Below are 26,756 nucleotides of genomic sequence, written 5' to 3' on the forward strand. Positions count from 1 at the left end.
TGCCGTTTACTAACAAACGGAACTACAAGATTTCCTGCTTAGTAAATAAAATTATAAACACAAACACACCTCTGCCGCGTACCATTTTCATGTTTCCGTCGTTAAACACACGGCATGTACGCGACGGTAATCTTAATCTTCCTTTATGTTCGAATGTGTACGGCGAAAGATTAATTTAATTCTCTAGTGTTAAGCTATGGAACAATTTGGCTCTTGAAATAAAACTCACAAGAAATTTTGACATTACATGCAAATGCCACTTCTTATCTTACCAAGCATGTTCTTGAGATTTTTATATTTAAAAAAATCATGTGTATGTTAATTTGTTCTTTTTTTTTTTCATATTTAGTGCAGTTCTATGATTATATAGTATTTACCGCTAATGTATGATACTTTCGCTATTTTGTTTGTATAAGACTGCTAATTATTGCAAGACATTTTTTTGTGCTGGACCCATCACTAGCCGCTTTAGGATAATGAGCTGGCTCCACAGGTCTCCAATCCTTTTAGATATGGGACCACATATCTTTGTATGCATTTTTCATATTATTGTGTAATAAAAGTTTGATTTGATTTGATAAACTTTGACTTCATTTGATTCATGGTCGTGCGAAGTGAGATGATCAAGAGCGGCTAAGGACAAAACCGCCGTAGAAGAGATGTCAGTGAGTGCGTCACTGGAGGTAGTGGCGGAACCATTGATAAGTGCTGCTGTAGGAAGCGGGCAGCAAGAAAGAGCGTCTGCGTCTTGGTGCTTCTTACCAGACTTGTAGATGATTGCAAAGTCATATTCTTGCAGACGAAGAATCCAGTGACCAAGACGCCCTGACAAGTTCTTGAGTGTGGAAAGCCAGCATAAGGCGTGATGATCCGTAACGATGGTAAAATGGCGGCCGTGGAGATAAGGGAGAAATTTCTGGATGGACCAAACGACAGCGAGGCACTCTTGCTCGGTGATGGTATAGTTGTTCTTGGCAGGTGTGAGCACGCGGCTGGCATATGCAACGACTCTCTCACGTGAAGAGTTTTCTCGCTGGAGGAGCACAGCACCGATTCCATGGCCGCTAGCATCCGTGTGCAAGAGTGTGGGTGTAGTCTCATCAAAATGACACTAGACAGGTTCAGATGTGAGGGCACCCTTTAGCTGGGTCAAAGGCAGATTCACATTCAGGTGACCACATGAAGGGAGCACCAGAACGAAGTGGTGTAAAGGTGCAGTTATACAGTCGAACCTGGGTATATCGAACTCGCGGAAAAACGTTTATTAGTTCGATATATGGCATAATTCAATTTAGGCCCGCTATAGGATTTGATGACACAAATCACATATCAATAAGTACTTTATTAATATGGTGGCTTACTTGCGTGCCCTACTTTGGAAGAAAATAGTCCTGGATTTTCTTCTGTTTCAACGACTTCGCTGCCTAAGACAGCACACACGCCTCCCCGTTGTCCAACGTGTCAGAGCAGCTGAGGCCGCAACCTTCGTACACAGCAGTGCGCACACGTCGGGCGCCATGGGCACCTGGCCTTTTGTCCGACTTGGCCCTGATGTCTGCCTTGTTCTTCATGATAGTACTCAAGGTGCTCCTTGGAATCTTGTACGTGGCGGCAACGTCGGACTCCTCACCGCGCTCGACTCGATTTACGATTTCGAGTTTCGCGGCGAACGGCAAATTCTGTCTCTTTGCACAAGCCATGACGACAGCGCGCCAAGAAAGTTCACAGAGTGCCAACAGGCAACACCACCAGCACGGCCCACGTTGAATGAGGACTCGAGGAAAAGAGGCAGCAGCAGGCACACAAGCATAAAGAAAGAAAATATGGCGCTCACGTGTACCGCCTCCGCGCCTCGGAGAAAGCACGACGGCCTCTGATTGGCTGTAAGCGCTGCGAGCAGGCCAGGATCATTTTTTGTAGGGGGGTGTTCGCCCGTGCACAGCCGGGTCTAAACCACTTTTTCTAATCTAGGGTGGCGCCGGCAGTTTTCCCCGCCACCGCGAGGGAAAGCCAACTTGCTGGGGCACTTTTGAGGCACATGGAGTTTGATATATCGGTTGTCGTTGCTATTTTCGTTCGATGTACTATGTACAACTTTTGCTATATATTCTCAATGTAAATTTACCGTGTTTAGAAATTGTGCTATATACAGGATAATTTGATATAAACGGGTTCGATATAGTCGGGCTCGACTGTAGAGGCGAAATCGCGAATAAATCGGCAAAAATAGGAAGCGATGCAGAGGGGGAAAGTGCGTAGGTACTTGCGTCTTTTCTGGACGAGGAAAGTGAAGCAGCGCCGAAATAAGTCGAATACCATCCTTGCTTACAATATGACCTAAGACCTTGATCATCTTGGTTGCGGAATGACACTTTTTGGTGTTGAGCTGAAGACCAGCGTTGGCTAGGCATGTGAGAACCTCGTCGAGACGTTACACGTGTGCAAATGTCAACGCGAAAATAACTATATCATCCAGATAGCACAAGCAGGTCTTCCCTTTCAGGCCTCGTAGAGCAGTGCCAATCATGCGCTCAAAAGTTGCGGGAGCATTGCAGAAGCCGGAGGGCATGACGCTGAACTCGTAAAGACCATCTGGGGTTGCAAACGCTGTTTTTTCTTTGTCGGCTTCGTGCATCGGAATTTGCCAGTAACCTGAATGCAGATCAAGACTGGAGAGTACTCGGCACCCTCAGCATCGAATGCATCGTCAATGCGAGGCATGGGGTACACATCCTTGCACGTGATCTTGTTGAGCGCTCGGTAATCTACACAGAAACGCACGGAGCCATTTTTTTTTCAGACCAAAACAATGGTATATGACCAAGGGCTAGCAGAGGGGCGAATTATCTCACGTTGCAGCATGTCGGCGACGTTTTGCTCAATAATTTTGCGCTCAGCTAGAGACACGCGATACGGCTGGCGACGCACAATGAATCTGCTGTCTGTCTGAATCCGATGCGCTGTGAGGGTCGTCTGTCCCAATGTCGAAGAATGGGCGTCAAATGAACCTTCATGCTTCAAACAAGGCAAGAAGCTGTTGCGTCTGCGGAAGGGGTCAAGTCAGAGCTGATTACAGCAGCAAGAGCGGGGTAGAGGCAGAATGTCCAGCAGGAGGGATTTCAGAGGGAGCAGCCTTGAGGGGAACAACAGAGAGAGGCTCTGAATCAGCAACGCAAGCCAAAGTGGTGCCTTTAGGAAGCAGAATTTTCTCAGGTGTTGTGTTCCTTGCTGCAAGAAGCGCAGAACCACTATCAAATCTAACTAGGCCTGAAACAATGGCTATCCCTTTTGTGAGCCAACGCACACAACCTAACACTAACACATCGCCATGGTAGATGACTTCAGACGTGATGGTCAGAATTTGCTGACAGCCTGGAGGTAGCGGTAGCTCGGTATCTTTTGGAGCGAGTAGACGAAGTGGCTGGTACAATTCATCGCCGAGCGAATAGTCGGTGTCGGTCATATGTATGACACCTTGCCCACAACATATAGCTGCAGAAGCACAGGCAAGGAAATCCTATCCTAAAATGAGCTGGTGGGAGCAGGGCGACAGCACAGAAAATTGTACGTAGTGGACGATGCTATCGATGAATACATGCACTGTACAAAACACGGAAAAGCAGATTGTGTTCCCATGAGCTGCAACCCGAACGAAGCTCCAGGGAGTAGGCCAGGGGTGTAGAGGATGGGGAACCAAGAGGCACCTCCACCACTTGTGACGTCACATTAAGGGCGGACCTTTATTGAGCCCAAGAGACGACACGGCAAAGGGCGGCGGCCAAAACCGGCATGAACAGCCTTCGGCACAGTCCACGCTGATGATGCGCCCGCACGCGCGATGAAGATGAAGGGCCCCTTCATCCCAGACAATGAATTGTCTAAATAAAGCATTACCAAAAATATATATATATATTAGATTCAGGTGCACTTTTCTTATGCCAGTGAAACTTAGGTGAGACTTTGATTCAGATGTGCATTAGAGTCTTGTAAATGCGATATTACGGGGAAGCTGCTGCACGGGCAGCTACTGCTCTCGATCACGCATGCCTTGGCCTTCTCTTGTTTACGTGGGATCTCACCAGGGGTGGGACTGCCGAAAGGCATTTCTGAGCAATTTTTGGAGCAAGTAAAATTGCATTTTGGAGCAGTTTGGAGCAGACAAGATAGCATTTTGGAGCCACTTGGAGCAGAGTAAATTTCATTTTGGAGCAGGCCAATCTGAATTTTGCTGGAATAATGGAATGGAGCACATGCCGAAGCCGTTCTAGCGCAGTGCAGCACAATTTCAGTCAATATCTGTGTTTGGAGCAGTAATCTGCGTTTGTATCAAAATAGTGCAATTGGTCCCACCCCTGTCTATCGAATGGATACAATCGCAGCTAGTTTGGCGATGGTGCCGAAAGCTTGTGTTTTCCGGGAACGTAGAAACTGGTAAAAAAGAAATGTAACTGTCATTTCTCATGTTCTCAATCATGAATGTTGGCGCCATGAAATCGTACGTATCGAGATTCTAATGTACTTGAAGCTTGATTTATGCTAGTAGAGTGGAATATCTTCGATCTGAACCTGCTTAATTCGAACTGACGCTGTGGTCATGTAAAAACTATGTGTATTTCAATACGCGAAAATTCCTGGCAATTCAAACATATCGCATCGCCGACTGTGCTCACACCAGCAGGCCAACTCTGGCAGCGCGGTCGCACTGTTCCGTCTCCCACTGCAAGTACCGTATTTTGCCACATATAACCCACGCCAGAAGATGAAGAAATTTATTTATTTATTTATTTATTTTATTTATTTAATGAAGAAGAGTAACCTGTGCCTCAGCAGCATCGCCACCGGCATGAGCTCGTGGTTGCTGTCCTTGGCCGAACGCTTGTGACTGCTACCCGTTCGCCTGCATCCGTTGCTATTAAACCTCTTAGCAAGTGGTGGAGGTGCTCCCTTTCGTCACGTATGCGTACAATACTGCGGCCCAAGCAACTACTGGATTTTCCCCGTACTTTCTCCTATATGGCCGAGAACCATCTAATACGTTCGATACTATTCTTTCATATAAACCTGATGCGTCCGAAAGTACTCCGCTGTCTGAAGCTGCTCGACATGCTGAGGAATGCCGCCAGCTTGCCCGCTCTTTTTCCACCGAGGACCAGTGGCAGCAGCAATCCCATCAACCAGCCGACCGTTCTGCACCTACATTTTCCCCTGGCTCTCTGGTCTGGCTTCGGGTACCCGCTACCACACCCGGCCACTCTGCAAAACTTGTCGCGAAATACCTCGGACCCTACCGCGTTCTGGAGCAAACGTCATCCGTCAATTACCTCGTGGAGCCCCTCAAGCCACCGACAGACCTGCGCAATCGCGGCCGCGAACTTGTCCACGTCTGTCGCATTAAGCCGTACTACGACCCACTAGTAGTGTCTTCGCCTTAAGCCGCCAGGATGGCGCCTTTTTCGGCGGAGGGCGATTGTAATGAAGAAGAGTAACCTGTGCCTCAGCAGCATCGCCACCGGCATGAGCTCGTGGTTGCTGTCCTTGGCTGAACGCTTGTGACTGCTACCCGTTCGCCTGCATCCGTTGCTATTAAACCTCTTAGCAATTTATTTATTGATACTGCAATCCCGGTATCGGGGTTATAGCAAGGTGGGAAAGAAGAATTAAGCAGTTTCACAAAAACTGGCAAAAAGTAAACAAAAGTAATAAGGGAGCAGTTTGAAGCTCTGCAGCCAGCATCAGGAATGCAACATTTGAACAAGATATCAAACAGTAAAAATATAATACACGATAGCGCAGTAAAGTGATGAAATGCAGTAACACACTAAGTAATAAGTTCTGCGAATAACGTCAGTGAAGGTTGCAACACTTCATTGTTAGTGAGGTTATTCCAATCGGTAATCGTTTGTGGAAGAAATGTGTATTTAAAACAGTTATTGCGGGTGCGAAAAGGAGTTAAAGATAGCTGATGTCGTTGTCGGGTCGCATACCCAAACGAAAAATGAATTAAATGGGTGAGTTCAGTTCTGTAATGTCCTTTAATTAATTGGTACATAAATTTAAGTCTTGCAGAACGATTTCACTCATTTATTGTCGGCAGACCAGCTTTAATTAAAAGATGTGTTACCGATGTACGTCGGTAATTATTATATATGTATCGAGCAGCCCTATTTTGAACCCTCTCTACTTTGTTTATGTTAGTCGTAGTGAATGGGTCCCAAATGACAGCAGCATAATCTAAGGTAGGCAAAACAATACATTTATAAGCAAGGAGGCAATAAAAGCAGGGGTGCGGGTTATAAGCATATTTTGCCTTGCGTCGTCCCAGCAGTGACAAGGTTGCTTAGAAATGTGGCTTCACGGCAACATGCGCTGTGCTCCTATGAGGCCACACTTCCAAAACTCATCACTCGTGTGCCAGCTCGGTACACATGCGCCGCCCCACGCAGCGCAGCATGCAATGAGCTCAGGACTCGACTGCACTTGAAACATGCACTGCTTTACAACCCATTACTGCCGCAGTTCTTCCTCATGTTGCGAGACAAGCAAATGACCAGCTGCTTTGCTTCAGTCTAGGGATAGAGCTTCAGAAGGGAAGACCCCATGGCATCAAAGTTTAATTTTCCCCACAGGATTCCCCTATATGACCATATTAACTGCATCACCCTGAGGCAATGCTGCCTCGATATTTCATTAACCCTGTTGTCACACCATTCCATTTCTCTACCATTCGAACTAATGATCTTAAAGCTTGCATCAATACTGCCCGCTAATCTCATTGTTATGCTGTCACTCAGCATCAGTGGAAGTGAAAACGCTCGTTCTCAGTGCGCACTAAAGAAACCCAGGCGTTCCATCACTCTCTCACCGAGAGAGCTGTGTTGGCCCTAAATTAGGCACGAGAAGAAGCTTAGTAAACCAGCAAAAATGAAATCACAAGGGGCGCCTCCCACACTAGCTCAGTTCTATCAGTAAAAATGGAGTATACTGAAATCTATAAAAGGTGCCAAAAACCTAGCATCTCACCTTCGACGGTCCCCGCGTGCGCCCGTCACCGTGCCGACGCCGCCCGCTCTCCGAAGTTTCGTTTTCAGTCGTTATCGGGAAGGGAGCATTGGCAAACGTGGGCAGTTTCGTGGCCCTCACTCGCTACGTGCTTGCGTGCAACGATATTTCATGACTCGTACCGTTCGTACGTCGTGCTATGGTGTACGAGTACTTAAATAATAAGTCCTTCCTTTAATTCGAACAAATTTTAGGGCCCCTTCGAGTTCGAATTATCGTGATTCGACTGTAGTCAAAAGGCAGATATAAGGATAAGATGTGAGACCAGGCTAGTTGGAATTCCATACTGATACACAAAAACAGACAGGAAACACAAAAACAAGTGCTGACTTCCAACTGGCGGTTGTTACAAAGAAACATGAAAGAAACCTCGCGCACGTAATCACACCCACACATACTTGTGCAAGTAATCAAGACTGTCACACGTCCGCAAGAAAAAACCAACAAGGCCTAAGGCGCCTCCCCGTGTGCAAATAATCTAAGTAAGCAGATTCTTTATCTATCAACACTATGGAAGGTTTACTGATACAGTTGCTTTTTCTAATAGCCTCAGCTTCAGTTATAATTCTTGTATTCTCATGTGGGTGTCTAGCCAGTATAGGTGTCTTGTCAAAAAGTGGAGAACATGCGTGTTCAGAGCAATGTATTGCAAGAAAACCCTCTCTTCCTTTTTGTAATTTCTGGTTATCTTCCTGCAATCTCACATTTAAGCATCTGCCTGTCTGTCCCACATATTCAAAGCTGGAACGCTGGAGCACTCCAAGCTGGAACATGCGCTCTGGCCAGTAGCGTACCCAGGATCTCCGCCAGGGGGGGGGGGGTTGACAGTTTGCCAATACCATCTAAATAGCGCTAATTTCAATTTCTTCACGGGAAATTGTAAAAAAATGCGCGTTTTGTGAGTGTGCAGACGATTGCGCGTTTTACATCTTAGTTGCAGTACTCAAATGCGCAAGGAAAGAAAAGGGGTTAAACAAAAGAGGGGGGTTAGGTCAGCCTCAGGGGGGGGTTACAACCCCGAAACCCCCCCCCCCCCCCCCGTCGGTGCGCCACTGGCTCTGGCACATGTTTGCAGGGCCTATGCATTGCGTTCACAGAAAATCTGCTACCGTTCTAATTTGCACACTCCAAGTTAGTCAAGAGCATGTCCAGCTGCAGAACCAAACAGATCGTACGCACACAAAGCTGAATGTAGTGTTCAGGCACAGGCTAAAGCTAAGTGGCTATTCAGAAGGCATTTAGAGTGTGGTGCATGGTTTGTTGAACAAACTCAAGGCACTGAAAGGAAATGAAACAAAGCAGAAACATCCTGACAATTTCGATAAGAGAAGTGTCACAGTAATTCCTTATATGCATGAGTTGTCACATAATCTAAAAAAGATAGTAATTAAGGCGGGATGTGCTCCTAACAAAATGCAGAACCTAAGTAGAAAGGTTAATGAAGAAAAAAGAGTGACCAAACATGCGAGAAAAACCACACAATCTAGTTTGTTGACTGCCACAGCAAAGTTGTATACTCGATCGTGCTGCTCTATAGCCGATGTTACAAGGGCCAGACAGGTCGTTGTACAGTTAAACCTGCTTATAACGAACCTCCATATAACTAATTTATGGATATAACGAAGTTTTTCGATTCCCCGCCGTTACTCCATAGAAGCACATGTATTTGAGACCTCTACGTAACGAAGTGGCAGTGGGAGACCCCCTCGATATAACGAATTTCCCCCTCCGACCACCAAGAGATTTCGCCCCAAATTTTGTCATTTTTGCGCGAGCAGCAACCGGAAGCACCATCTCCGCCGCGATGGAATGCGAAGCGAGCGCACGTGTGCGTGCGTGCGTGCGTGTGCGAGACGGCCCTGCATCCCTCGACCCGGCGATCTTGCCGCCGCGGGCGTGACCTTTCTCCCTCCCTTCATTCAAATCTCATCCTGCCGCTTGCTCCAGCTGGCCTAGCCCTCCAAGCCGGCACTCTCTCCTTTTCCAGCTGATGTTGTCGACGCGCTGGTACACGCTGTGGCACATCAGACTCGATGAGCGCGGACACGCACTGTCAAACGCTGGCGTGTGGAAGCGCCGCTGCAGCAGTGAGCGAAGTGACCTTCGTGCTGTTGTCTATCGCTTCAATGCAAACTGAGTGCCGAAAACACACAGCACGCAAAAAGCTACTCGCCGCCGATGCACCTACACTTCCTAGCCTTTGCCCCCCAACGGAGATTGCTTTCAAGATACGGCCTGCACGACCGCGCACACCGCCCCGCTATCCCTCCCCCCTAGCTCCCTCGCCGGTGCCTCGAGTGCAACGGAAGAAGGCGCGCTTCCTCCCTGCTTTTCTTGGCGCGCGAGATTTAGACGCGGTCGTCGGCTCCCCTCGAACGTTGTCACTCGCACATACAGCATACGGCGCGCGCGGCGACTGCGTTATCGCCCTTGGACTTTAGGCTACGGCCATGCTAGCGGCAAAAACACGCAGCAAAAACACGCAGCAAAAACGCGCGTCAGAAACGCGTGGCAACGCATCATGCCGCGCGCGGCCAAAGCGGCAGGAATCAGGGGTCGTGCGGCGTGCCGCGCGAAATGAGTTCTGCGGCAAATGCCGCGTGCCGCGAGATGAAGAACCAATCAAGAGCGACGAGGGTGACGTCACGGAGCCATCACAACCGGAACGCTGCCGGTCCGCGCCGATCGACGATCGTTGTCTCTCGCATGAAACGAGCGCTCGCGGTGTTGCTCGCCCGTTCGGAGAGCGCGGGAGATCTTATCGCGCTGCCGCGCGGCGAGACACGCTTGCCACGGTGGCCTCGCAGCAAGGCGCTGACGCGCGGCAACTTGCCGCTCGCTGCATGACGCACGCGTTTTTTGCCGCTAGCGTGGCCGTACCCTTATATTCGGAATATCTATGAGCCAAAACCAATTTTAGGGCCACAACGCGTCATGGACACCATCTTTATATAGCAAATACGGATCTCAAGGGCCATACTTTTGCAGGCGGAAAACCGAAATACGTCATAGTTGTCGCCCCCCCGGCACTTTGGGCGGCCAATGCCATCGTCAAGCCACCAAGCCAAGCGACATGAAAAGTCAAAATTGCCACTCGGGCCGGCAGGGGGTGGCAGTTCGCAACGTATGATGCAGGAACGGACCCACAGCTGCGACGCAACAGTGGCGTAACCAATGCATTCAGTTCTATGGGAGCTGTGCCGGGACCGGTCGAAAACGACGTAACAGCCAAGAAAGCGCAGCCCCGTGGCCTGGTGCGACGTCCTGGTGGACCGAACCGGAAATAAGCTCTCGTTTGCTGTGCACAGGAAAGCGACGCATACCGGACACTACCTAAATTTTAATTCGTGCCACCCAGCTTGTCACAAGCAATCCGTTGTTTTCTCTGGTGACGCGGGCAACACGCATCTGTTCAAGTGACGACGAAATCAGGAAAGAACTTCAGACAATCCATCGCGAATTAATGACGAACGGGTACCCAAAGAAATTTATTAAGACTAATGAAGATCGTGTCCTCCATCCCAGGCCATCCCAGGGCAAGTCGTTCCGAAGACGCGCCGGCGTTCCATATGTTCCTGGGGTCAGCGAAGCTCTAAGCCGTATCTTTTCAAGGTACGACCTTCGCGTTGCGCACATGCCCTCCAACAAACTGAGAAATCAGCTTGTTAACGTGAAAGATCGATTAGACAGCAAGAGCTACCCTGGTGTTGTCTACAAGATACCATGCGCAGACTGCAGCTGCAGTTACATCGGCGAAACTGGCAACTTCACCAGAAGATTAAAGGAACATCGGAGGGACGTCTGCAACAACAAGAAAGCGTCGAACGCACTGGCAGAGCACGCCGATAATCACGGTCACTGCATCAATTGGGATAACGCCACTATAATAGCCAAGGAGAAGAATCTGGCCACAAGACTACTATTAGAATCAGTGTTTATTCAGATAACGGAGGACACTATCAACAGGACAGATGGCAATCTCCCTGCCAGCTACACCCGCTCATTACGTCACATTTTAGTATAAAAAGCGACTTACGGCTCTTGCCTGCTTAGTGTGAACAAGGAACCCGTACGGGTCCCGAAACGTCTCTGTGTATTACTTTGACTTGGTCAGTGACCGCATCTTCTTCCTCATCATGTTACCTGACCAGACGAACTTTCGTCGAATTCTTGACTACTAGCTTATCCTATATTTCAGGTCCGCCGGTAGCGGACGAACTCGTAGGCTGTGTTAGGCCTAATGAAGCTGCCTTAACGCAATCAACACCGCCTCAAACTTGATGTGGAGGGCTGTAAAGCGCTGGAACTCGTGCGTATCAGCGTCAGAAGCATGTTTCAACTCAATTTGAGCATCAATAAATACATACACGAGCGCATTTGCGGCGATATTCACGTTGGCGGTGCGATGTTCTCACTCGGCGGCCGCTCGCACGGCAATCAGCACACTGATTTTGTCTGTGTCGTCAGCACGAAACGTTATCACACTACGATCGCTCGCTGTCGTCGGTCGCATCGTCGGTTGCTCCTTCGTCATACTTGTATGACAATATAGGTCGCCCACAACTACAGCCGACCGAGCGTTGGCACCGGCGTGAGGTCGACTTCTGATCGACATTGGTGTCGTGTTGCCTCATATTGTGATGTACCGGAGTGAATATCGCTGAACAGCTTAAGTTTCTACTGAAACACAGCGCAAATACTGCGTCGTATACCAGCACAGCACCGACAATAAAGAGTTTGCGTCCACGACGACTATGTTGCATACGCGTGCGTCGTCAGCTGCACGAACCACCGACACCTTACAAAACGTTTTCGGCGCTCGCCGCTAGGGTACATGAACGACAGCGCGTGCGCACTCGGGACATGCAAAAGGCAGATTCGGACAACGCTATCCGTAGTGGACGGCTGAAGGGCTGAATGAGCGTCTTCGCATGACGACGTAGCGGCGGCGTTGGGAAGCCACACGAACTGTCCAGCGATGCGACAGCTCTTTGCACCTTCAAAACGTCTGCACTCACGGATAATTTCGTCTACAGTCAAGCAGACTTTAAAAACAAGCAAGTTAAACGCATCATCTGCAATGCCTTTCATAATGTGCCTCACTTTGTCAGCCTCAGGCATACTAGAATCGACGCTGCGGCAAAGAGCTAGGACATCAAGGATGTACGCAACGTATGACTCAGTAGCTGTCTGAGCCCGACAGGATAGGTCTTTCGCAGTGGCACACTTGCGACTAGCGAGCTTGCCAAAGAGGTCACGAAGTTTTTGCTTGCATACGTCCCAGCTGGTCTGCACTTCTTGTGTGTCATACCAGGTGCGTGCTGGTCCCTGAAGGTAGAAGAGAAGATTCGCGAGCATCACTGTCGGGTCCCATCGGTTGTGTGCAGCGACACATTCGTATATGCCAAGCGCCAAGCCATTCTTCGATGTCAACTTTGTCGGTGCCGTTACCAGACAAGGTGCCGGGGTCACGCCGATGGGTCAAGACAACTGTCGATTGCGGCATCGCAGATGCTGACGGCCCAGGTGCGCCGGGTGCTGACGCCATGTGTGACCCAGCGGCCTGCTCGTCTGTTAGCATGGTAGGACGGCCGAGGACAAGCCGACTGCAATACTCAGTGCCTCCACCAAAAATGAAATGGGCAGAGATATACAAGGTTAAACGGGACCGTGTTTACTCTGCAGAAGTATGGCCGGTAGAACCAGTATGGCGGAACATTAGGTTAGCCCCACTAGTCGTCTCGTCCATCTTGTTAGTGATCGTATTGTTCGCCCCTCTCATGGCACCGTGACAATCTGTATATCGCAATACCCAGCGCCTCCACCAAAAATGAAATGGGCAGAGATATATGGTTAAATGGTACCGTGTTTACGCTGCAGAAGATATGGCCGGTACAACCAGTATGGCAGAACATTAGGTTAGCCCCACTACGCAGTCTCTTTCATCTTGTTGGTGATCGTCTTTGTCCCTCTCGTAGCACCGTGACAATATGTTTACTGCATGTATATCCAGGATAAAATGGGACGCCGTTTTCCATGAAACTGATGCAGACACAGCGTATAATGTCTTTATTGAAACTTTTATAGAAGCCTATAACAAGTGCTTTCTAGTCAAAACAAAGTGGCCACGCAAGGCAAGGTAACCTTGGATTACTTCAGAGTGCCTTAAAGCTATAAAATTAAAAAATGCACTTTACGAGCGCTTTATGAAATCTAGGGAAAAAGAAGACTTTGAGACATTTGGCAAACCTCTGGCAAACATGTTCGAAGCTTTATCGGGTTTTGCTCTTACTTCCACCTGTTAGTGAAAAATTTCTCGAATGTTGCTCGGCCCTGAAGACGTGCCTTTCTGCTGGGGCTCTGAACAAGCGACTCGTCACGCTACTGACCATGGCTCCTGTTCTCGCCCATTTTAACGCCTGCGCTCCAACAGAAATTCACACCGCCGCCAGTGGCTATGGCATCGGCACAATTTTAGTCCAACGCAAATGTGGCCACAACCGTGTTATCGCCTACGCCAGCCACCTCCTTCCCCATCCGAGCGCAATTGCTCGACTACCGAGCAGGAGTGTCTCGCTCTCATTTGGGCTGCGGGCAAGTTCCGACCCAACATATAAGGTCGACCATTTACAGTTACACGATCCCCACGCCCTACACTACGGTGCACCTCAACAACTTCTCACCGATCGTGGAAGATATTTGCTTGCCAAAGTCATCGTGTGCTACTAAACACAAGCTTACTACAGCCTACCATCCTCAACTAACGGTCTTACCGTACGCCTGAACCGGACATAACTGACATGCTCGCAATGTATGTTTCTTCTGATCATCGCGACTGGGACACTGCTGTACCATCTGTCCCGTTTGCATACAATTCCTGGCGCCACGACATAGCTGGCTACTCACCTTCTACCTTGTGGGGATGCGCGACTCGCGTGTCCCCTGATGTTGTTCTTCCTGCATGGCTCCCTTCTCCTGTAATCCGGCTTTGCCGTGTGGCTTTACGGCGGCGGCGGTCGGTGTGGCATATTACGCATATTACGCAGCATATTACGAGAAATGACGCAAGTGTTACACCGTTAACGCCACCTAATGGGGGGTTACTCAGGAGCATGAGGAGAAGGCTTGCGATCTCTTTGGCTTGTGATTAGCGAACAGCGCGGACATACCGTGCGTGCGCCGACACGGTATGTTCTGAATGTTCTATGGGTAAAAATTCGGTTGTGTGAGACCCACAACCTTCTACGGCCGTGAGCCGACCTTGCCTTTCAAGACACTGCTTTCGACCACACTCATCTTGCCAACAGAGTACGCCCATGATGTCATAGCTACAGCAACCCATGCACACCAGATTGCCCGTCTTCGTCTCTCTGCTTCACAGACACGCCAGAAGTGTACTCGTGATCAGCGCTATCACGATGGGGAATATCAACAAGGCACTCTTGAGCTAGTTTGGTCTCCATCTCAGCGTGTTGGGTCCTTTCGGAGAAACTTCTCTCGCGATACTACGGCCCTTATCGCATCCTCCACCAGGTGACCCCGGTCACATATGAAGTGTCTCCACTGGATGCTACCATGCCTTCACCTCTATCTGACATCATCCACGTCAGCCGCCTCAAATCGTTCCTTTCTGGAACGAGTGAGTCACACGAAAATGTGCTTCCGATTCTGACGGGGTAATGTCACAGTCAGTAATGTTGAAAGACGACATGGATGGTGGCCTTGGAGACGAAGATTTCGGCCATCGCTTTCCACGCATGTTGGCTAAGTCATTAAATGCCATCTGTAAATACACGTACAATTTTTCCTTCCCATAACAATACTACGCTATTTGAAATTTGCTTGTCCTGAAATTTCACAAAGTAGTTGAAATGAATAAATATAAATTTAAAACATATACCATATTTTCTGGTCCATAAGTCGCACCTTTATATAAGATGCATCCCACTCAAAACGGCAGTTTTCCCGAAAAAAAAAAACGTATATAAGTCACACCGGTGTATAAGACACACCTGTTCGTTCGGTAAGCAATTTAAAAAATTGCAGTTTCGTTTTACTCTGTGAACACCAGTCCCACGCAAGCGTATGGGTGCCATATATTTCGTATATAATTGCGATAGCAATGATACAGTCACTCCAGGCGCATCCCTGCCGGCGTGGTTGCCGTGATGTTCCGTATAGTCCGAGAGCGATAACAGCGTCCCTGCGCGCCATATGCTGAGTGAGTGAAAGCATGCAACGGTGGGCCGAATCACTCACAAGGGACGACAGCGGGAAGGCAGCGCAGGGGGGGGGGGGGGGGGGCGGCTTGTACTCGCAACTGCGTAGTTTGTGCAGCGGCGCGCACTGTATCTTGAAAGTGATCTGCAGATGACGACTTCGAGATTGGTCAACTCACAGTTGGCCTGACGGGGTTTGCATTGCTGCTCCGTCCTTTTCGCACGGCACTCGGGAATTCAATCACGAGAAGAACCCAGTACATCGATAGCGCGCACGGAACCCGAAGCAATTAAGTCAACCAGCGCGCTTCGCGTGGTCATAACATCGAATCTGATTTTGACGGCAGTTCTTCAGAAAAAAAATAAACGCACATAAGCCGTACCGTTCTATCAGACGCGCCGATGAAAATTTGGGAATAAAACACGTCTTATACACCAGAAAATACGGCAATTGACAGTCTCGGTTATGGTGACCAAGTTTCGTTGCCATAACATGGCTCATAGACAAGACAACCCAAAGATGAAGAATTTGTTAGCAGTCCCTAACCTATTTCTGTTACCTACTCGATTATCTGAAAATCGATCTTGTGGCACCACTACCTTTACTACTGAACCAGCGTATAATGGCAAGCAAAGTTTTGGACACAATACCGCGTCAGGCTCGATTTAACAAACATGACCCAGGTGCACAATGTTGTTAAAATGAGGGCCGTGGAGAAAGTTGACGCTGTTCAGGATGCTCCCCATCCCGTTCGCTGGTGAAATGGTTCCTTAGCTTCCTGGAAGCCATACAGCCGATGATAATAGGTATGCGTCGACGTGGCAGTAAACTGTAACTTAGGCCACCAACACATGGCGAAGCAGCGTGGATTAGACCTAACAGCCAAGGCAAGTGTGACAAGGGACAGAAAACTGTTGCGGGTTTTAAGTTTAAGTGAATGGCCTATCATAAATGCAGGCTAGACCAAGTGCTGCAGAAGAGGCGAGGATGCCTACCATCTGTGCGCAAACAAGACAGAAACGGTTAGGTTTGCGTGTACATAGAAGCACCAAGCTGAATTTGCAAAACCAAGCCTAAGCTTTGCTGCATCACCTGCGTCATCATGGTGATGTGTGAGGGGCAAATGCGAAATGCTCCCTCACTAAGCAAAAGCCTATAAATGAAACTTCTGCGCTGCTTAGTGGCCAAATATGCACTTGCGTTATTCCAAGAAAGTGCCTCAGCACTTTGAAAATAACCTGATTCCAGTTACAGTTAAACCTGCTTATAACGAACCTCCATATAACGAATTCCTGGATATAACGAAGTTTTTCGATTCCCCGCCGTTACTCCATAGAAGCACATGTATTTGAGACCTCTACGTAATGAAGTGGCAGCGGGAGACCCCCTCGATATAAGGAATTTTCCCCTCCGACCACCTAGAGATTTCGCCCCAAATTTTGTCATTTTTGCGCGAGCAGCAACCGGAAGCACCTTCTCCGCCGCGATGGAATGCGAAGCGAGCGCACGTGTGCGTGCGAGGTGACCCTGCCTCCCTCTACCCGGCGATCTTGCCGCGGGCGTGACCTTTCCCCTCCCTTCATTCAAATCTGATCTGCTGCTTGCTGCAGCTGGCCTAGCCCGCCAAGCCAGCACTCTCTCCTTTTCCAGCTGATGTTGCCGACGCGCTGGTACACGCTGTGCCACATCAGACTCGATGAGCGCGGACACGTGCTGTCATACGCTGGCGGCATGTGGAAGCGCCACTGGAGAAGCAAGCGAAGTGACCTTCGTGCTGTTGTCTATTGCTTCAACGCAAACTGAGCGCCGAGAACACACAGCACGCAGAAAGCTACGAGCCGCCGATACACCTACACTGCTAGACTCTGCCCCAACGCAAATTGCTTTCATGATACGGCCTGCGCGATTGCGCGCCACCCCGCTATCCCTCCCCCCTCGCTCCCTCGCCGGTGCCTCGAGCGCAACGGAAGAAGGCACGCTTCCTCCCTGCTTTTTTTTCGCGCACGAGATTTAGACACGGTCGTTGGCTCCCCTCGCACGTTTTCACATGCCATACAGCATACAGCGCGTGGCGACTGCGTTATCGCCCTTGGACTTTAGGGTACGGCCACGCTAGCGGCAAAAACACGCAGCAAAAACGCGCGTCAGAAACCGCAGCAAAAGCGGCAGGAATCGGGGGTCTTGCGGCGTGCCGCACGAAATGGGTTCTGCGGCAAATGCCGCGTGCCCCGAGATGAAGAACCAATCAAGAGCGACGAGGGTGACGTCACGGAGCCATCACAACCGGAACGCCGCCGGTTCGCGCCGGGTTTTCAATCGACGATCGTCGTCTTTCGCATTAAACAACAAGTGCTCGCGGTGTTGCTCGCCTGTTCGGAGATCGGGAGATCCTATCACGCTGCCGCGCGGCGAGACGCGTGCCACGGTGGCCTCGCAGCAAAGCGCTGACGCGCGACAACTTGCTGCTCGCTGCATGACGCACGCGTTTTTTGCCGCTAGCGTGGCCATACCCTTTATATACGGAATATCTATGAGCCAAAACCAATTTTAGGGCCACTACGCGTGATGGACACCATCATAAAATAGCAAATACGGATCTCAAGGGCCATAATTTTTACTGGCGGAAACCGAAAATACGTCATAGTCATCGCCCCCGGCACTTTTGGCGGCCAATGCCATCGTCAAGTCACCAAGCCAAGCGACATGAAAAGTCAAAATGGCCGCTCGGGCTGCGCGAGGTGGCAGTTCGCAACGTATTATGCGGGAACGGTCCCACAGTTGCGACACAACAGTGGGGTTACCAATGCATTGAGTTCTATGGGAGCTGTGCCGGGACCGGTCGAAAACGACGTAACAGCCGGGAAAACGCAGCCCCCGGGAACGTAACAGCGAGGTTCTACTGTAACACTAAACGACGCTACGACGCCATCGTGACCTCGCTCTCAGTTTCCGATGCCTTGTGTTGTGTACCGATTCTGGACGCTGAGTTCCGCGGATGACGGATTTCGTCAATCAACCCTGGTGTTGAAGAGCGCCCTCTTCCGGCCCCAAGAGTACATATATATATGCCAGTTGTAATCATGATCCCCTGTTCTGTGTTGTTTCGTGACGGCAATAAAGAGCTATTGCCGATACCGCCTTGAAGCGATGGTGCCGCGCGATAGGACTCACGCAGCAACATAACACTGGCGACGAGGGTGGGATCCGAATGAGAGCCGCCGCAACGGGAAGCTAGCTCCGCCCAGTACGTACTCGTTCACAATGACGGCTGCCACAACGGAGGGGCTCGAGCCTTTCGACATCGCTCACCCTGAAGAGTGGGAGGACTATGCAGAACGTTCCCAGTTCTTCGTCGAGGCGCAGGGCATTACGGACGCCAGCAAGAAGAGATCGACATTCCTCAGCCGCTGCGGTCCCGCCACATTTCAATTAGCCAGGGCGCTCGTGGCACCGGCCCAGCTGAAGGATACACCTTTCGAAACAATCCTCGCCGTGCTGCGCGACCACCTAGCGCCGAAACCACCGGAGCACCGGAATATGAATTCCATCGCCGCGACCAGGCACCAAGTGAGTCTGCCGCCGCCTACCTCGCTGCTCTTCGAATGACGGCACAGCACTGCAACTTCAACGACCTCGACACCGTGCTACGGGACCGATTCGTGTTCGGACTGCAGAACGACACGGTGAAGCGGCGACTACTGGCGAAAAAAGAGGTGTCTTTCACCAGTGCTATCGAGGAAGCAGTCGCGGGAGGCCATTGCCCGGGAAGCCAGCCTACCCTCGTTTCAAACCACGAACACGTCGCGTTTCGAGCCCATGCACCAAGGGACGACGACTGGCGATGATGGCGAGCAAGACACCTCCGAAAACATTCTTCGGTTACGTGCGAGCCCCACTCAGCGACGGGACAGAGAGATGGGGGGCGGCCCCTGCGCCAGCTGGGAGGCCCGCACGAACGCCGCCTGTGTCGGTTCCGGGGTGCCCAGTGCAGGGAATGTGGAAAAACCGGGCACATTGCTAAGGTCTGCCGGTCCCGGAGACAGCTTAGCCCACGTCGGAATGCCAGAGACCAAGCCCGGACGCAACAATTCAAGACCACTCCTCGCACAAACATTTCATACTGCGACGACTTGGCAGTTACTGCTATCAACGAAGTGTCTAAACCTGCCAAGAGGAAGATACATGTGAGTGTAAAAATCGAAGGCACACAGTGTCAGATGGAGGTGGATTCGGGATCAACCTTTTCCATTATCTCCAACGCCACAGCCAGACACATTTTTCCAAAGGGACGTGTCCAAACTACAGCCACTTGACGTTATCATGAGGGACTATCAAGCCAACCGTATCGCTGTACGTGGAGTTGGTACGTCCGAGTGCAGTTCAAAGATTTTGACGGCCCACTGCGCCTGGTCATTGTCAAGGGCGAGCGCCCAAGTCTTCTCGGGCTGGATTGGTTTCCGGCACTCGGTATCAATATCACGGGAGTGCAACGCATCGATCAGCAACCATCCTCACTTGACAACATATTCCGGGACTTTGCCTCTGTGTTCGACAGGACGTTGGACTGCTACAAGGGACTGCCCGTGCAGTTTGCACTTAACCCTGAGGTTGTGCCTATCCGCCTGAAAGCAAGAAGGGTTCCTTTCGCACTGCGACCAAAAATCGACGCCGAACTGGACAAACTGATACAACAAGGAATCCTAGAGCCGGTTGACCACGCTCATTGGGAAACCTCTATTGTTACACCACTGAAGGCAAATGGGGACGTCCGCATCTGTGCAGACTACAAGTGCACCATCAACAAAGCCTTGCAGCAGCACTCGTATCCGGTACCAGCTGTCAACCACCTGCTGGCATCCCTCTCTGGTGGAACTGTCTTTGCGAAGCTAGACTTGGCACAGGCGTACCAACAGCTCCCAGTGACTGATGAATCTGCAGAGGCACAGACCATAGTGACGCATCGGGGTGCTTTTCGCGTTCGACGATTACAATTCGGTGTCAGCGTCGCACCTGGCATCTTCCAGAGTTTAACGGAGAACCTACTACGCGGACTACCAGGCGTCATTCCATATTTTCATGATGTCCTCATTTCAGGTGCATCACACCAGGAATTGCTTAGTCGCCTTCGAGAGGTTCTTCAGTGGTTCCAAGATGCAGGGCTTAAGGTCAAGGAGGAGAAATGCCAGCTAGGAGTTACTCAAGTGGAATTTTTAGGTTTCCGAGTCGATGCTGAGGGAATCCACCCCACACTGGCCAAGACGCAAGCCATCCTTAATGCACCGCGGCCGTTGAACAGAGCCGAGCTACAGGCCTTCCTGGGTCTTCACAATTTCTATCATGCATTCCTTCCACACAAGGCCACTGTCGCTGAACCCCTGCACCGTTTGTTGGACAAGAAGGTCCCTGGCTGTGGGGAAACCTACAACAAACTGCGTTCGACAACGTGAAGAAGCTACTGGCATCCAACCAGGTGCTGACACACTTCGACGAGAAGAAGCCAGTAATCCTTGCCTGCGATGCGTCCCCGTATGGAATAGGAGCGGTGTTGAGTCACAGAATGCCGGATGACACGGAAGCACCAATCGCTTTTTATTCAAGAACATTGTCCCCTACGGAGCGGAATTACGCTCAGATCGATAAGGAGGCACTCGCTGTGGTTGCCGGAGTAAAGAAGTTCCATGACTACGTATTCGGCCGCCCATTTCAGATCCATACAGACCACAAGCCGCTCCTGGGGCTCTTCACATCAGACCGGCAAACGCCACAGATGCTTTCACCGCGAATGTTGCGTTGGTCCATTTTCTGAATGGATACCAGCATACTCTCCACTACCGACCAGGAAAACAGTTAGGCCACGCAGATGGTCTCAGTAGACTACCCCAAGCGGACCAGTGCCAGGATGACCCTTCGTCAGCGGAGGTCGCCATGCTTCTGGATGTACTTCCAGAATCTCCAGTCCATGCAGACGATGTGGCGAAGTACTCCTCCAAGGACGCTATCCTCTCCGCGTCCTCAACTGGGTGTGGAAGGGGTGGCCAAGGTGCGCTCCGAGTTGCGAATTCACACCATTCGTGTCCAAACAACATGAGCTGTCCGCCAAGGGATGCTTACTGTGGGGTGACCGTGTGGTGATTCCACAGGAGCTTCGTTTCCGTCCTCAAAGCTCTGCATGTCGGACACCCCGGCATCGTCAGAATGAAAGCGCTTGCCCGCAGTTATGTATGGTGGCCCGGCATGGATGCAGCCATTGAGGAATGGGTCCGGCGATGCCTTCCTTGCCAGGAAACACGGCCCGAGATGCCGCGGGCACCTGTGCACCCATGGGAGATGACCCGGACTCCATGGTCACGCCTGCACATTGATTTCGCTGGTCCATTCCAAGGACAGACCTTCTTGATTGTGGTGGATTCTTATTCCAAATGGCTGGAGGTCATGCCAATGTCGTCAATGACATCGAGTGCTGTAATCACTACCTTACGAAGATTGTTTGCAACTCATGGCCTGCCAGATACCCTCGTTTCAGACAATGGCCCGCAATTCACATCCACAGAATTTCGAGGATTCCTGGATGTAAACCTCATCCGCCAAGTGACATCTGCACCGTTCCATCCATCCACGAACGGGCAGGCTGAAAGGATGGTACGGACCACCAAAGAGGCATTATCTTGGATAATCCGAGGAAGCTGGGCACAGCGCCTGGCAGACTTCACTCTACAGCAGCATGTAACTCCCCACACAGTCACGGGACGCTCCCCGTGCGAGTTACTGATGGGCCGCCGACTGTCTACCATGCTGGACCGGCTGCACCCAGACCGGGCCCCCCTGACAAGTCCTCCCGGTTGGCAGAAGCTCTGCCTACACCACGCACATTCCAGCCCGACGACCCTGTATTTGTACGCAACTACAGCCAGGGCCCACCATGGGTACCTGCTGTGATTTCCAGAGCAACTGGTCCGATCTCTTATGAGGTGGTTTTTCCGGACAGCCGTGTGTGTCGCCGGCACATGGACCAGCTTCGTCGTCGGAGCAGCAGTCCCATGAGGTTAGCCGAAAGCGTACCTGAAGGAGGACAGCCTGAGGTCCGACCTGCGTCAAACCCTTCACCTGTCGGAGTGAGCTGCAGCAAGACACCAGATCCCAGTGAAACCGAGGAGCAACCAAGAGTCATGCTACCTTCGGACGACACAGCAGCGCCTCAGCCAGCAACAACAGAGCAAAGTGTAGAATTGCCGGGGCCACGCCGTTCGCAGCGTTCCCGTAAGACACCCCAACATTTTCGGGACTTTGTGCTGGCATTGGCGGACTGTTGAGTCCGAACTAAGGGGGGGGGGGGAAGTGTTGTGTACCGACTCTGGACGCTGAGTTCCGCGGATGACGGATTTTCGTCAATCAACCCTGGTGTTGAAGAGCGCCCTCTTCTGGCCCCAAAAGTACATATATATATGCCAGTTGTAATCATGATCCCCTGTTCTGTGTTGTTTCGTGACGGCAATAAAGAGCTATTGCCGATACCGCCTTGAAGCGATGGTGCCCGCGATAGGACTCACGCAGCAACATAACACCTTGCGCTTGTGCGAAACGACACGCGTCCACGCATCCGGTACCTGGTGTGACATTCCGAGGTGAGTGCTTCGACGAAAACGGAAAGGTAGAACACTCAACGTTACAATTGAGGCGCGTTAGAATCGAGTAAATACTGTAAACGTTTATTTTTCAAATTTTTCGTGCCGACCTGCATATAACGAAATCCTCTTTATACGAAGTTTTTCGGGAATTTGTCCATTCGTTTATCCAGGTTTAACTGTATAGTAGAATATGTTGCCAGGCAAATTGGTTGAAGACTAGGATCGTACATATAGCACAACGTGGAAACAGACTTAGTAGGAAAGAAGAAAGCAAGCATATTTTTTTATTAGCACTTGCGTTGTTTTTCTATTTCTTTTATACTCCCGCCTATTTAGTCTATGTTTTCACGTTGCCTACTAGTAGCCTCTTGATTCCAGCGATGTTTTCTTTTGGCAAGTTAGGTTCTTTTTAAGATTTTTCAACATCTGGCCCTTGTTCAAGGTTTGTGCAAATCACACAACTATTTGCACTATTCAACAACTACCTTCCACTTTGACTAGCTTCGAACCAAGAAGTGCAAACTAATTAGTATGCCAGTTACACCAATGCATAATACCTATGGTAAATCTTCTCTTCAATCGTGCCAGCCGTGAGCAGGCGGTAGACGGTGACATCCGCGCTGGCCAATGCGCCACGCCCGCTCTCGTGCCTGTGTGTCTGTGCTGGGTTCCAGTCCTGGATCGTAGATACCACCCGGTCGGCACCTCAGGTTCACACCCAGGCCACCCACCCGTGTTGTCAGCAGGAACACAAACACTGACGGCCCTGTTGGGAATGGCTCTGTCTTACAGGTCTCACTCACAGCCACCACATGAAGACCCCCACAATGCACGTGCATTCATCACATCATCTTGCGCTTGCCCAACTCATTATAATGAGATTCAGGTGTAATGACCAGCTTCTACAAAACTAAGAAAACACTACCAAAACACCACTACCTGTGATTCACAATGTAAAACATCTGTGCTAATAAAATACCCAAGTGATTCGACTTAGCTTGCCTCATGAATTGCAGAGGTCTTTTTTGCATTTCACAAATAATAGAAGTTAGGAATTCGTTTATTTTGTCCACAGCAGCCTCATCTTGTGTTCTGCACACATTCAGTGTCAAGGCTGTTTTCACATAGCAACAATTTTTCGTTTTCAGGAATGCAATTTCATCGCTCCACCAAAAATTGTAATCACACTCATGCGACCTTCCTCAGGACAAGCGACCAACAAGTCGGTTTGCATGTCATACCAATCATAGCCATCAGTGTGTTTTTAGAAGAATAATTGTTGGCTAGTTGGTTTTCCATAACTGAACAGTAACTTTGCGCATAAAAAACACATACACAACAAAAGGGACGTGCACTACTCATAACTGTTTATTTGAAGGGAAAGACTCTACTCTATATCCCTCTTGTCACGCTGCGCATACAGAAGAGGCACTGCCGCTCCTGCGCAGAAAGTTTGCCTCATAAAATCGAGGGCCACACCCACAGGCATAACATGGGCCCACCAAGAAGGCACATACAGTGGAACCCCGATTAAACGACTTTGAGGGGACCGCAAAACCGTCGTATAATCCGGACCAGCATATATCGGAAAACTAAGAATATAAAGCAGTCTTGCCAAAAACGAGTACAGACGCCTGAATAAGCCAGCAGCACGAACCTGCAACTGCTTCCAAGGAAGGTAAATTAAATTATTAAAAATTACAGCGTTTATTAAATCGTAACGCAAGTTTCTTATTTCATGATTTGTTGCTTGAACTTGACCCTCGAGGTACAGTAGAATAACGACAAAATTGGACCATTTTAAACAATCTAAATCCCAAGATTTTAGCGTTACGTTGGCAAAATTGAGACTTTGTCCCAATCCAATTCATAGACAAGTCGACCAAAGAAGCTATCTAAATCCCGCGATTTTCAGCGTTACGTTGGCAACCTGCAACTTTACGTCTCAATCCCATCCATAGACAAGTCGACCGAAGTCGGAACTTGTTTTTGGATGGAATTGACGCTGTTTTCGTTGTGCTTTTGGCTGGTTACGATGCTGCACACCTTACCACATTTCGCGGTTCGACTGCGTTCATTTGCGACGTTATGGCGATGCAGCGCATTTGGTATGACAGTCGCTTCGAGAGACGAGCAATTCTGATGACTGAGGAGCTTGGAAAGTCCGCTGCGGCTTTGTATCTCGTGTCGACGATTTGCGGATGGCAGGACCAGCGACAGGCCCACTTTAAATGGAGGTCAGTCGAGAAAGCTCCGTGCAACTTGGTACTGACCCTGAATGAAATGACTATGCGGTCTTTTAAAAAGTACCTAAATCTCAAGCAAGCTCGACGGCGTGGAAAATTACGATTCTCGGGCTATCACTTTTGGAGACAGTTTCGGTTTCGCGAGACTCGGCTCGCAACACCTCTCGAAGTATACTGTCGACAGCTCTCTTGGTGCTGATAGCGAGCTTAGGACAGCGTTGAAAACACTTCTCGGCGACGGTTTCTGTGCCGAACGTGACATTTTGCGAAAACGAAACTATCTACGAAAGTAATTGCCCGAGAAGACCACCCAAGGAAAGCTCTGTCTCTTCTTCAGACGAACATGATGCGTGAAGAGAACATTTCCGAATTGCGATTGTAGAATAAAGGTACCACATCGTTTTCCGTTGATTTCGCGTTACATTAGCGGTTTTATTTTTTTATTTCGGCTGACTAGTAAGTCGCCCCTCGAATTACATTCGGGAAAATAAGGTATTGTGCACCCGTTATCAGCCTGCTGCAGTGTGCTTACGTGCGAGAATGCGTCTGCTTAGAACTTTTTTTTTTCTTGGACAGTACCAGAGAAGCGTCATACGAAGCAGGTCTGCATAAAATTGCATCGTATCATCGAGCTAATTAATACATTATTTTTATGGAGGTTCTGCCAGGTCCAAACCAATTATTTGTAAAATGCGGGTAGTCGCATGACCGGGGGACGTATAATCGAGGTTCCAATGTAATATGGCACCATAGTGCCCGAACTTTCAACATCACGATACACGTGCATGGCCATTTAGTTGCAGTCTGTTCGCGTTGGATTTCACGCATATATTTTCCTGTGCATTAAGTGTGTAATCTAAGGTTTTGTTATTTCTGCTGGCAGACACGATTGTTTATCAAGCTCACAAAGCAAACTGACACGATTGTTTATCAAGCTCACAAAACAAATATGCAAACTATATATTGTGCTGACCGTCAAGAGCACAGGCAAAACTGTGAATGACGAAGCTAACTTTGATTGGTCGAACACAAAACAAGTGACACTCGAAGCACAACGATCAGGTCAAGCACGTAGGCTTTTATACATCACTAGTTGAAAGTTCCAGCGTGATCACGGGTGCCCGCGTGCCTTTCAGAAACTACTACACAATTCATGTCACGCATGCAATCAGATTATACGAGGTCCGTCGTTGTATCCTGTACATATTGTACCCGGTTTCGGTTTCAATGTTTAGGTGGGCAACACTGTGCCCCTGTGCTTGCATATATTGATGGAACGTCTATTAAAGAGTAAGTATGCAACACGCAGCCGGTGTGCTGGTCACGTCACTCCTCCACTACAGAGCAAACGTGAAAACTATATAGGGTATTGTCACATTGTATTGTCACATGATTTGATATCTCTTTCTTAATGGCGTTGATGAATCAACTCGTCAATGGTGTTTAGTTGTGCCTCTTCCTGAAGTGTCGAGATTGGCGTGCATAGTGGAAGACCGGTAACGATGTGCATTGCTTCCCTGTTGCTGCATTCCCAATCCTTAAGGTGCTGGAATAGACCGATCCCACCGGCCAGTTTCACGACGCCACCACTGCCGCGGTGCATGCT

At 49.7% G+C, this 26,756-nt stretch overlaps 1 protein-coding gene across 1 annotated transcript in view; it reads right to left on the minus strand.

Moving 5' to 3' along the window:
• The window catches only part of LOC119435031 (DNA excision repair protein ERCC-6), a 73,060-nt gene extending 49,313 nt beyond the window's left edge, over positions 1–23,747 (minus strand). The window contains exons 1-2 of the mRNA XM_049659675.1: positions 23,708–23,747; positions 23,462–23,609 (exon numbers count right to left, since the gene is read on the minus strand). Coding sequence (XP_049515632.1) covers positions 23,462–23,609; positions 23,708–23,747 — 188 coding nt within the window. The remainder of the gene's footprint in view (positions 1–23,461; positions 23,610–23,707) is intronic.
• Positions 23,748–26,756: the final 3,009 nt, after the last annotated feature.

The sequence above is a fragment of the Dermacentor silvarum genome, unplaced genomic scaffold (assembly GCF_013339745.2).
Source record: "Dermacentor silvarum isolate Dsil-2018 unplaced genomic scaffold, BIME_Dsil_1.4 Seq393, whole genome shotgun sequence".
Classification (NCBI taxonomy): domain Eukaryota; kingdom Metazoa; phylum Arthropoda; class Arachnida; order Ixodida; family Ixodidae; genus Dermacentor; species Dermacentor silvarum.